At 40.0% G+C, this 13708-nt stretch overlaps 1 protein-coding gene across 2 annotated transcripts in view; it reads right to left on the bottom strand.

The window, feature by feature from the left end:
* Positions 1-402: 402 nt before the first annotated feature.
* Impg2 (interphotoreceptor matrix proteoglycan 2) overlaps positions 403-13708 on the bottom strand; it is a 66435-nt gene continuing 53129 nt past the window's right edge. For both annotated transcript variants that reach the window (XM_021185504.1, XM_021185503.1), the window contains 6 exons: positions 13204-13423; positions 9859-10069; positions 6381-6569; positions 5209-5416; positions 4516-4595; positions 403-2855 (listed from right to left, as the gene is read on the bottom strand). In XM_021185504.1, coding sequence (XP_021041163.1) covers positions 2843-2855; positions 4516-4595; positions 5209-5416; positions 6381-6569; positions 9859-10069; positions 13204-13423 — 921 coding nt within the window. In that variant the 3' untranslated portion in view covers positions 403-2842. The remainder of the gene's footprint in view (positions 2856-4515; positions 4596-5208; positions 5417-6380; positions 6570-9858; positions 10070-13203; positions 13424-13708) is intronic.

Raw genomic sequence — 13708 nt, 5'->3', positions numbered from 1 at the left:
GTTTAGTAAATTGACTTTGTTTGACCCCACATTAGATAAACTGCCATAAATTAAATAAAAAAGAATAGCATGTCATTAACCATACTCCATATTAAGTATATATTAGGATATATACATTACTACTTAGGAATCATCAAGTAGTCCAGACATATATTTATACATGTAGTCTCTTATACCATGATTTTCCCCCAATTAAGTCCTTAATTAATTAAATACAAGAGAAAAAAATCAGGATTACTAATCATTTGGCCTGAGCTGTAGTAGTAACTATGTAGTTGAGAGAAGTGTCTTAGTCAGTGGCTTAGTATCTAGTGGGGAGTGGCTTCACTTGTCTCTTGTTGACTTATTAGAACAGTCTACACATTACAAAATGCATGAATCAAAGAAGTTTCCAGGTAATTATTTTTTTACATCACCAACTATGTTATAATATCCTCCCATCTCCCCACCTCTGGGCAGGGTACTTTGCGTACACAATGCTCTCAGTTTAAGGACTGTAACCTTTACATCATTTTTCTTCATTGATCACACACTAGGGAATAGAATGATTGAGAAGCCTGATTCACTGCAGCTGGGTTACTAATGAAGGCTGGCCCCACCTATCTCTACTTGGAATCATTGGAAACATTTGAGAGGGTGGGGGGAAACTGACCCACATTTTTCTTGGCTAAAACCTCCCAATTTAATAAATATAAGTTAGTCTCCTAAATCACTGTTTTCTTCTAAGTAAGTTGTCTATTCTTCCAACTCCAGTTTTTGCTGACCTCATAACTATTAAACTTACAGTCCCTGATTTAAGAAATATAAATGAACCAGGTATTTTATCCTGCAGCCATTTTATACCTGGTCTGAAATAACTAATGAACTTAGAGAGATTTGTTGCAAACATGAATGTGTCCTCAGAAATAGCTTGAATTAACAATCATCTAGTGCCTATGTATCTTTAAATTAATCATCATGATTAATTCGCCTTTACAGCCTATCACCCAAATTATCCATCCAAAATCACCATAGGTAAAAAGAGAAAAACTTCCATTTTTAACTTCTATTTATAAAGTATAGATTTTTCCAACCTACACAATTTTAAAAATATCTTGCTTTGTCCTGTTATGGTAGGTGGGATTTCACCTAGACAACAAGCTTTAGACAAAGAAGCAACAAATGATATCACTGACATTATGTGAGGTAGGTATGTGCTGTTTTCAAAATTCCTACGCCAGGAGCTACAGAAGGTCCTAGAATTGCCCACTACACTGTCCTACCTCAGAAGCAGTCAGGGAACATATCTAAGTAATAACTTTGCCTGTCAGCTCATCTAAAAACCAGAGTGTCTGTCCTGGTATTTGCCTAACACTCAGACCTTTACAGCCCCATGATTACTTTTGCATAAGAAAAATAGAAACCATGAAAACCTCACACATGGGTACTATTCCTGAAAGCTTAAGGAATAGGACATCATAATCATTTGCTTTCTTTGTTGTCATTAATCAAAAGCACCTTTGAGAAGGTATGGTGGTTTAAATATGTTCTGCCCAGGGAGTGGCACTATTTGAAAGTATGGCCTCGTTGGAGTAGGTGTGGCCTTGTTAGAGTAGGTGTGTCACTGTGGGCATGTGTTTTAAGACCCTCATCCTAGCTGCCTGAAAGCTAATCTGCTCCTGGCTTCCCTTTGGATGAAGATGAAGAACTCTCAGCTCCTCCAGTGCCTTGACTGCCTGGATGCTGCCATGCTTCCAGCTTTGATGATAATGGACTGAACCTCAATCTATAAGCCAGCCTCGATTAAATGTTGTCCTTAAAAGAGTTGCCTTGGTCATGGTGTCTCTTCACAACAATGGAAACCCTAACTAGGACAGAAGGAAAGAGTTTATTTGGCTTATAGGTTATAGTCTACCATAAAGAGAAGCCAAGACAGGAGTTTGAAGAAGAAACCACAAAGGAAAGTGCTTATTGGCTGGCTTCTTGTAGCTGGCTTTACCTTTCTTATGCAACTTAACTCCCCAAACCCCTGCCTAAGGATAGTACCACCCATAGTGAGCTGGGCCTTTCTACATCAATTAATAATGAAGAAAATGGCCCACTGGTATGTCCACAAGCCAAGCTGATAAAAATAATTCCTCAATTTGCTTCCTCTTAAGGGTGCCAAATTGATGACCAAGCTGTGGCAAATATTGACATAACTAATTTAAGAGCATTGTAGTCTTGATCTATGGGCTCAAGAAGCTCAAGAACAGATAGAAGCAAGCATCAAACATAAACAAGATATACTGCACCTAAAGATTGCCTAACTCAGCAATCTGTTCCAAAAGCCTAATTTTTATTTAGATGAGTATTTGAGTTTAAACTATATTAAAATTACTTCAAAGCTTCCTCTATCTCATTTGACTTTAACAAGTATGTCACAAAACAGTCGCCTTCCAAGCTTTACTCATTAGTCTCACTTTATGTTCTTACTAGAAAGCCTGGGCCATAGTTCTTAGAGATGCTCTCAAAAAGTCAGAGTCAGAGGCACTGCAGCCCCAACTCCAAGGTCTGGCTTTAAGTTTTTGGTTTGGTTCTGTTTTATTTGTTTGCTTTTAGAATATGTTACAAAATCAGAGTTCACACCACTTTAAATTTCTTTTGACACATCTCTTAATGTAGAAATAAAATTCATCACTTTTTTTTTTTTTGCTCCATTCCAAAAACTTAAGCTGCAGTGTTGGAATGAGAAGTGCGTCCCATGTTTCCTTATTTATTCTTCAATGCAAACTCTTCTTCTGGATTAGTTAAACAGCAGAGAGAACAAGCCTTCTCCATCTCCTCCAAGCTTCTGATTGGTGTCAAGAATCAGGCATTTAAGTTAAAGCTCCTCCCTACCATGAGAAAATAAAGGGCAATTAGCTGGGAAAGCAATAATGTACTCAAATACATTTGTACCATAGTGCATAACCAAGCTGCATGCCAAAGTTACCTACACATAAGTTTTATTTAGTTTTCTTTACAGATTTTTTTATACTCTGTTAAAATTCTTTAATCCCCTACAAATGCCACATGTTTTTACTGAATCCTAAATTAAACCCATTAACATATTGTGGAGCTTTTTAGTAGCTAGAAACTCCTAAGTGGAGACTGCAAACCCTGTTTTGATCATGTGCCTGAATGTTTTCAAGGTTGCCTGCTCCCAGTGAGCTACACTGAGTTTCCTTTTTTTTTAATCTTTGACAATTTCATACACTGTGTAATGTGTTTTAATCATTCTCTCTCTCTCTCTCTTTCTCTGTCTCTCTCTCTCTCTCACACACACACACCTCTTATCCCCTTCCACCCCCACCAAACCCCTTCTTCCCAGCAGCCCCACACCCCTCCATCTTCATGCTTTTTTCTGTTTCTGTGTGTACCACTGAGCTGAGCTACAGTTGCCTATAAGAGCATGAGTGGAAGGTTCTTTACTGGAATATGAGCAGTGATTAGATCACTGAAGTGAATGTCACTCTCCATGGCAACCCTTAACTGCCCATAATCCCTCAGAGGCCAGTGGGACCTCGTGAGACCTTCCTCCCGTGGGGAACCTCCCCCTGAAGACTGTAGGGTCTGGATCCATTGGCCTTTGTTTCAGAGAATATTCATAGTTTAATCTTTGTTTCAGAGTATTTTTTTTCAAGATATACTTGAATGCTATGCAGTCCATCAGAATCAGTGGAAGCATGCAGTCATAAACCTTGATTAGAATGACTCCTTTCTTGCCTTATCTTGATCCAAATCTGAAACATTTTCTTTCCTTATTTATGTACTTGATAGGATCACATTATGTAGCCCAGGGTAGCCTCAAACAGTTTGTGTCAGCCTTCCAAGTCCTGGCACTACAGGAATGTATTTTCATAGCTTGATCCAATACAATTTTAATCCAGGAAACACACTCAGGCCAGTATCTCTGAAGGACTTACAAAGGATCTTGGGAAATAATGCAACATTCATATTCTTTCTATTGGCTGCTACTCTAACAGATCAATGAGCCTTGTTTTGGCTGGAGCTGCAGAGATGAGTGGATGTCCTGATTTAAAAGACAACTACTGGTGTGACATCATTCAGCAAGGTTGTCAGCACCTTCTCAGAGAGAGTTTTAGAAGCACTGCTACCATGAAAATGAAATTTAAAAATCATCTTACTCAATCTCTTTGGTGGCAATTTTTTTTCCTATCAGAGAGAGGCTCTGAGTGTAGGAGCTGTATATTGAGTTCTGCTCAAGGCCTTGTTTGTTATCCTGACCCTAATTTTTTACAAGGATATATGAATTCCTCTGGCTTCGAACCCACCCTTGAGGATCAAGAATGACCAAATACTAATAGCAAATTGCAGTGTGTTGTTGAGCCATTTGAAGACATAAGGATAATCTCTGGACAAGCATAAACTCTGAAGAAGGTTAGTCATTAGCAAGACCCCTGACGCTGGGCAGTCGTCACTTGCTTATGCTGGCAGCATTACCTTTAAGGCAAGCAACTGAAGCTCAGCACTGGGGGCTGTTACAATACTTACATTTGATGCTCTCTCACAAAAGCTGCAAACTCAGGATCATTAGCATAGAGTTCCAAAATCCTCATTCTCTCTTGAATTTCCTTAAATGAAGAAGAAAAAGAGGGGATGTGTTGCCCTAGAAAAACCTCAGCAGCCTTTTAAAGTGAATGTAATTATTGTAAAGAGTTGTGAGCCTACAAGCTACCCAAGAAAAAGCTGTAAGAAAGAAACCTCCCTTTAGCAAAACAGAAGGCTCTACATATACTGTTCTAGGTACCATATATATATATATATATATATATATATATATATATATATATATATTCTAGATACTGTACTGGTAATGTAGCTCAGTGGTAGGGCACTTAGTTGGCATGCACAAAACCTTGGGTTCAAGTCATAGCACCACCAAAAAGAAAAGAGACTATTTTTGCATATTTACTATGTAAACTGTTCTAACTCTAACATATATGTTCCTAAGTTAAAAATAAAGAATAACAGAGAATTTTCTAATTTTGGAAAAAGAAGCCCCTGTGTAGGGGATAAGGATCGGCTTGAAGCTCAAATTTTAATGCCCCCTGCACATTCTGGAAGATATCACCAGGTACTAATTAACCTAAATATTTTCCATCATCTCTCTAGAAACTCCTGCATATGCATGCATACATGTTTACATGGATGAGCAATGCAGCAATGACAATGGACGTCTCCTACCTCTTTGGAAAGGTCGCTACTTTCATACATCTGTCTGATTTCTTCTCTGCTCAGACCACCAATCACCTCTTCACTAGCAGAGCTATAGAAGGGGTGTTGGCTGTAGGGTTTCTTATACAGTTCACATCCAGCCAAATGGCTCTCATATGCAGGGTTATACTTCATAGCATTCTCAACAGATGACAGGCTGTCAGGGTGCCTGCTGGAGCTGAAAAAAAAAAAAAAACAAAAATGCATAATTGATTAAGGCTCTCCTCTGGATGCTCAAATATGTGAAAGGGTATTTTTCTGGGACAGAGTTTCTGTTGGGGAAAAAGAAGTAGACACCAATGTGGGAACAGGGGAACTATGAGAAATGTCTAGATTAGTCTCAGGTGTCCTCACTGCCCCCTGCTTCATTCATCATAGTTCCCCCAGCACCTCACACTCAATAAATGCTGGTTGGGAATTATGTCTGTCAGTGGGTAGTATTTAAAAAAAAAAAAAACTACAGCTCCATCATTTCCAGAGCAACACCTATGAAATAATCATGCATAACTACATAGAAAATGTGAAAGAAATTCACATACTAGAGTATACATAAGCCCTGGGCCTCAACTGAATTGAACTCAAGTCCATTATCTGAACAATGATTTTATGCCATGACTTCTCTTAATGCTGATGATGCAAATAATTTGTTGGCCTCTGCTCTAGATAAGATTACAGTCTATTGAAAACTCAGTTGGTGCAGATCTTAAGGATGGTAGAAATGTGTCTTGATGCTCTCAGAAAGACCCCAGAAGGGATGTCTCCTAAGCCAAGTCAGAAGTGGGAGAGATTCTAACACTGTGCCAAGATAATCACATAGGCCTCCTTGACCCAGATCATGTTTAGTTCCTGATTACAAAGAGACCCACCATCCCCTACAAATGGACATTCATCACTCCCACTCTATGATAATCACTAAACTTTCAAGGCTCCCTGCCCCTGCCAAACCTAGTTCAATATTCATCCAAGCTTCTCAGCATCTCATTTGTAGACTACTTAGATTCCTTCAAATGTAGCATCAGTCTGAAGATGCTTTCATTCAACTCCATAACTCTTGGCTTTCACCCAGCTCTTTACCCAGTATTTGGCTTACAGTAAGTGATGAGTAAACAGGCATTCCGTTCCATTAGGAAGCTCTTCCTTACCTGGTGGGCCTCTGCCTTTCTCTCCTGACATTCTGAGCTTGAAGCATCTTCACAAGGAAGAAGACGACAGCAGAAGCAACAAGGAGAAAGCTAACCACAGAGGCTATAGTGATGCCTATGACAAAGGGCTCAGACACAAACTCCTCACAGTGTTGGCCTCGATACCACCAGTTTGAACCAACCCGGCATCTGTAAAAATAGGCATCAAACTCATGGTCTGAATCACATTGCTCAAAATGGTAATAAACAGAATCTTCAGTGAAATGGGAAAGGTGGATATATAAATTGAGGTTGTGTAAATCTTCATTAAGGTCTTGAAGGGAGTACTAGGGCTGTAGCCCATTAGTGGTGTGCTTGCCTATAAACATAAAACCCTAGGTTCCATTCGCAGCATAGCAGGAAAAGGAAAAAATGCTTTGACATACAAGTTAAATGAGCATATAACAAAAGCCTATGCCCAGCACCCAACGTTAACCAGTACATCTTGAATGACTGTTGTTAAAAGGCTGGTTAAAACCAACAGATTGGGAAAGGATCTTTACCTATCCTAAATCAGATAACTGACTAATATCCAATATATATAAGGAACTCAAGAAGGTGGACTACAGAAAATCAAATAACCCCATGAAAAAATGGGGCTCAGAACTGAACAAAGAATTCTCACCTGAGGAATACCGAATGGCAGGGAAGCACCTGAAAAAATGTTCAACATCCTTAATCATCAGGGAAATGCAAATCAAAACAACCCTGAGATTCCACCTCACACCAGTCAGAATGGCTAAGATCAAAAATTCAGGTGACAGCAGATGCTGGCGAGGATGTGGAGAAAGAGGAACACTCCTCCATTGTTGGTGGGATTGCAAGCTTGTACAACCACTCTGGAAATCAGTCTGGTGGTTCCTCAGAAAATTGGACATAGTACTACTGGAGGATCCAGCAATACCTCTCCTGGGCATATATCCAGAAGATGTCCCAACCGGTAAGAAGGACACATGCTCCACTATGTTCATAGCAGCCTTATTTATAATAGCCAGAAGCTGGAAAGAACCCAGATGTCCCTCAACAGAGGAATGGATACAGAAATTATGGTACATTTACACAATGGAGTACTACTCAGCTATTAAAAAGAATGAATTTATGAAATTCCTAGGCAAATGGATGGACCTGGAGGGCATCATCTTGAGTGAGGTAACACAATCACTAAGGAACTCACACAATATGTATTCACTGATAAGTGGATATTAGCCCAAAACTTAGGATACCCAAGATATAAGATACAATTTGCTAAACGCATGAAACTCAAGAAGAATGAAGACCAAAGTGTGGACACTATGCCCCTTCTTAGAATTGGGAACAAAACACCCATGGAAGGAGTTACAGAGACAAAGTTTGGAGCTGTGATGAAAGGATGGACCATCTAGAGACTGCCATATCCAGGGATCCATCCCATAATCAGCTTCCAAACGCTGACACCATTGCATACAGTAGCAAGATTTTGCTGAAAGGACCCAAATATAGCTGTCTCTTGTGAGACTATGCTGGGGCCTAGCAAACACAGAAGTGGATGCTCACAGTCAGCTATTGGATGGATCACAGGGCCCCCAATGGAGGAGCTAGAGAAAGTACCCAAGGAGCTAAAGGGATCTGCAACCCTATAGTTGGAACAACATGATGAACTAACCAGTACCCCGGAGCTCTTGTCTCTAGCTGCATATGTATGGAAAGATGGCCTAGTCGGCCATCACTGGAAAGAGAGGCCCATTGGACTTGCAAACTTTATATGCCCCAATATAGGGGAATGCCAGGGCCAAAAGAATGGGAATGGATGGGTAGGGAAGTGGGGGGGTGGGTATGGGGGACTTTTGGGATTGCATTGGAAATGTAATTGAGGAAATATGTAATAAAAAAATATTAAAAATTTAAAAAAAAAAAAGGCTGGTTAACGTGTTAAAGGCTTTAAAAAGCATTACATTCAGCCTTTTCGTCGATAGGTAACAAAAATGCCTGGCCAGGAAGGAAAGCAACTCTCGCCCGGTCACAGTTACTAACAGCTTCCAGAATGCAGCTTTTGACACCTTGCGTGTCATTCCACAACCCTACAGAGATCCTCCAAGTTCTGAGGCCACAGATTTATACAATAAAAAAGTCTTCAGTCACCAGAATAGTGAGCAAACCACTGCTTTGCAAAATAATGTTAATTTCCCTGGACATCAAGAAACTGTAATTACCATTAGTATTCTAGTTAAACCTTTGTATAATAAATATATTTTTATTTATATGTATATAAATATTTATATATTAAAGTTTTATTACATAAAAGCAGTTGGACCACCTTCTGCTAGTTTCTGTTTGGGGTATCGATGGCAATGCTTACATTCACATATGAATGTCTTATTTACATTCCTCCTGCTTATTCCCAGCATTCCCTCCTCTTTCCATCATGTATCCGTGCTTATGTGACTAAAGGTCATTATGTTTGAGGGGTGTTTTGTTTGTTTTTGTTCTTTTGGGGGCAGTGGTGAGAAAAGGGTTGTGGTCAGTCTAACTGGCTCTGTGCATCTGCAGTTACTGCAATGGATCTTACAACTAGAGCTTAGACTTAGAGGAACATCTATTTGCCATCACTTAGAAAAACTTCATATTTCTGTCACTTTCGTTTTGAATACTTACTCAATATGATACAAGAAACACGGAGTCATTAAGAGTAAAGTCAAGGGACTAGAAAGATGGCCTTTGAACAGATAACTCTTGGTGCTCTTATGGAGAACCGGGATTTGATTCCTAGAACACACATGACAACCATCTGTAACTCCAGTCCCAGGGAATCTAACACCTTCTGACTTCTGTGGGCACCAAGCACACACAAGATGTGTATAGTTAAATGTGGGCAAACACTCAAACACATAAAATAAATCTTAAAAGAATAAAATCTGCCAGGCAGTAGTGGCCCACACCTTTAATCCTAGCACTTGAGAAGCAGAGACAGAGGCAGGTGGCTCTTGGTAAGTATGAGGACAGCCTGGTCTACAAAGCAAGTTCCAGGATAGACAGATAGCCAGGGCTACATAGAGAAACCCTGTCTCAAAAATGAGAGAGAGAAAGAGAGAGAGAGAGAATAAGAAGAGTACAGCCCCCTTTCTCTGAACTTTTACATGTGAAGTGCTGATCTTACATATAAATCTTACGTGATGGCGATGATCTCACCATCACTGGAGACAACACACAGAGATCTCCAGCTAATTAAGTGTTCTCAGTAGGACACATTCATAGCTTCCTAACAGCATAAAATAGCCCTAATGATTATGTGATTCCGGCCTATCAAATGACCCAGTCTTCTCATGAGAATTAGACAGCATCCATCTAATTGCTGTAACATGCGAAACATTATTGTGATTGCCTTACAATTATACTGTCAACCCATTTTCTTCAGACAAAGTATATATAACCTTCAACGTCAAAATCTCTAGCTGTAACGTACCTACAAATGGCTCCATGCCCAGGCATAATGTCACACTTTCCATCGTTCAAGCAGAAGTCAGGCTGTAGATCACAGAGACTTTGACAAGGCAGTTCATCCACACTCAGGTACCCAGGGTAGCATTTGCACTTTGCTTCTCCACTCCATGGATTTACCAAACACTCAGAAAATTCATTACAGGCCTGAAACTTGCAAGGGTTGGCATCATCACCTAAAGCATCAAACAAACCAGAGAATGACTCAAAGAACGTCAAAGCACAGGAACTGAGATACACGGGGAAAGCTCCTCCCCCAAAGCACCATGGGAAAATCCCCATCCTGAATCATAAAGATGCACTGAGACCTAACTAGCACCACCATAAGTTTTGACTCATCATAAATTAGTCTGCTTGTGACAGATTTCTCTAAAACCTGGAGCCAAATTATAAAACATTATAGCCTGGGCAAGCCTATATATGTAAAAACCTTAAACTCATTACCAGGTAACCAGAGATCCAAATTCCACACAATTTTTAAGAGTTCTTTATTTCTACCAAGCCATTCAGCTAGAGGCTACCTCTACTCTACATACAATACTGTGTTACTGCCCCACGCTATTAACATGGGATGAGAGCCTAGGGGAAAAAATGGTCAAAGTCTTCAGTAACTTACTGCTTCACTGGCAGGGGAAGAGAAAAAGACAAAAGTAATAACAAATAGGACAATAGCCGATCAAAAATGATGTGAGATATTAACTATGGTTGGGTCTACCACAATCCCAACGTGTGTTCTTCCACAGTGAATAGCCATGGATGGACAGCAAAATTGTAAAATGGTAGCAGAGATGTTGAAAATAGAGCTTAATGGTTGGGAATAATCACAGGTGTCTAGATGAGAAAGCATGAAGCTTAGCTAGAGAGGATCAAAAATTAGCAGTCTCTTCATTTCCAGAGAAACTGTCTTTTAAATCAGTAAATGATTTTCATTGTTCTGGAGCTTAAAGATGATATACACAAGACCACGCTCTTGGGGTTCAAGGGACCTGGATCTCTCTCAGCTGTATCTGGGGAGTGAAGGAACATACTAAGTTAAATTGGGTCCCCTCAATATGTATACCCACTCTGAGCCTCAGACTGTGACCTTTCATGGAAATAGAGACTTTATAGAGTTGATCATGTCAAAAAGAAATCATAACTGGGTTGGGCTGGGCCATTCATGACTGCTACCCTTCTTAGAGGAGGGAGAGCTAGACTCAGAGGCACAGTCAGGGAAGAACGCCATGTATAGTCAGAGACAAATGCTGAACTAACAAGCCATGGGATACAGGAGATTTTCAGCAAATATAAAAAATATGAAAAAGTAAGAAAGCATTTTTCCTGAAACTTTCAAAGGAAGCATGCGTCCACCAATGAGGGCAAGATTCTTGGAAACATTGAATGGGAATAAAGTCGGGTAAAATACAAGCTGTGCTTACCACAGCCAATGTTGACATAAAGCAACAGTAATAATTTAAAATATACATGTAGTAGAGAAACTTGATCTGAAAAATGTTTAAACTTTGTGGCTACTCTATGGGAGTGTGGTATTTTCAAACCAGTTTGAGAATAGAAGGACGACACAAGTATGACCATAGACATTCTACCTGATTCCTACTCAAAACCACCAGACCCTAGTATATGGAAGGGAAAAGATAATATAAAATGCCAGGCCCATGCCATATTCTCCCCATCAAGTTCTTCCAAACAAAGTCAGTGGTTCCTTTTGTACATGTACTATGTTTCCAAATACCTTCTCAGGTACTTTGAGCACCGTACTAAGGTCTGACTAAGTGCTTACTACAACAGACATATTCTCAGTTCTTATGGAAAGTGCAACTGGGAAACAGTTGCTAAGTACTGCTCATAACACAAGATAAACTCTACAGAGGAAATAAACATAATGTTAGAGAAAAGCAAATAGGACAGGTCCAGCATACAGTATAAGGATTGCTAAAAGCAACATCTGCACCAAGGCCTAAACTAAATGGTAAGGAGAAAGATTTTGTCAAAGAGGGTAGAAATTTCCAAAGGTTTTAAGGCCACAGAAAGATTTGGGTGTCTGAGGAACTAAAACACACGGTTTGACTGGAATATGGTGAGCCAAAAGGTTAGTTTCACTGGGTAATATTGGGAAAGAAGTTGGGGTTTGGGCCTTGTGGCTACTGAACCAGCCACCATTGATATACAGACAGCAGCCAGGTAAAATCATTTAAAAGCTGATTTACAAAGAGTGATAGGGCTGCTGTCTGGAGAACAGGCAGGTGGAAGTACCAGAGCAGTAGGAAAAGCAATCCATATGAGACATGATGTTCATTTGTATACACTAGTAACCACGGCAATAGAGATAAGAGCCTAAGATTGGGATAGTTTAGAATTCAGTATTAGTATAAGTTTAGTGACTAGTTGAAAGTTAGGGTGGTGGAAACTATGGAATTAAGAGTGGCTTTCCAGTTTCTCTAGGTGTTTGTTCTAAGCAGCTGAAGAGATAAATATTCCATTGGTTGAGAAGGAGAAGCACAGGTTAAATAGAGAGAGGGAAGATGCACAAAAGAAGAGTTCACTCTTAAATATGTTCAATGCAATACACAAGGAATACATCAAACTCAGTCAAGCAGGGATTGTCAGGCCATTAAATAATACATCTGGTACTTAAAAGGAAGCTTCCTCAGTGTAGAAAAATACTGAAAGTGAAACATGTCCTGATGGTGAGGCTCGGGTCTGTAATCCCAACTACTTCAAAAGACGAGACAGGGGATTGAAGCTTAAGACCTGCTTGTACTGCAGACAGAGTTCAAAGATAGCCTGGACAATTTCAGTGATCCTGTCTCAACAGCCAAACAGATGGCTAAGGATGTAGCTCAGTGTTGGTTTGTCTGACACATGGAAGGCCCCACATTCACCAACCAGTAACACACAGCAGAATGCAGAGTGATCTTTTCATAAATCTTAAAGGGAATCAATTTAGGAATGTAAGTGGTTTGTGTGTGTGTGTATGTGTGTGTGTGTGTGTGTGTGTGTGTGTATAAAATCTATTAAAATAAGAAAGAATAATTAAGCAAGTACAGGTCCCATGGATAAGTGACAGAGCAGGAAAGAATGTGTTCAAAGGGGATGGGGGATGAAGAACAATGGTACCACTGTCTACTCGACTTTTTGAGATGTCCCTGAAATGTTAAGTTTGCTAATTTTCAAGGTGTGGGACTTTGTATGACACAATACTTTTTCTTCATACAAGTGTCTGATTTACTTTGACTCGATGAAAAAGAAAACGCATAGAGTACTACCTAGATTCTATGAAACAGCCCTCAGCGGCATGCACTCTCCTTACCTGATTCCACATCCAGGGAGTACTTATCGATATCCAAGTTCATGGTTTGGTAGGCAGTGGTACAAAAGTCTTCCAGAATCATATACATGGCGTTGTTGACATTAGGAGGGACAGACTCGGCGAACTTCACTCGGCTGTTCACCACAATGCTGCCATTTCTGAAGTTCAGGATTTCTAAGTTCTGGAACCCTGACAGATTTGACTGGAGATAGGGAACCAGCTGCAAGTGACAAAACGGTCACATTTACTGCCAAGGCTTACCATTTTGTTGAATACATCCCAGAAAGACAATCAAACATACAAAGGCAAACAAAAAGATGGTCATGGGAGTTTTTCCTTTTTAGCATGTATTCAGCAAAATGCAAAACCTTCTGTCCCTGAAGGACAACAGGTAAAAGAAATAAAGTAGCCGGGTGTGGTGGCGCACGCCTTTAATCCCAGCACTCGGGAGGCAGAGGCAGGCGGATTTCTGAGTTCGAGGCCAGCCTGGTCTACAAAGTGAGTG

This window comes from Mus caroli, chromosome 16 (assembly GCF_900094665.2).
Source record: "Mus caroli chromosome 16, CAROLI_EIJ_v1.1, whole genome shotgun sequence".
NCBI lineage: Eukaryota > Metazoa > Chordata > Mammalia > Rodentia > Muridae > Mus > Mus caroli.
This window is presented reverse-complemented; position numbering and strand designations above follow the sequence as displayed.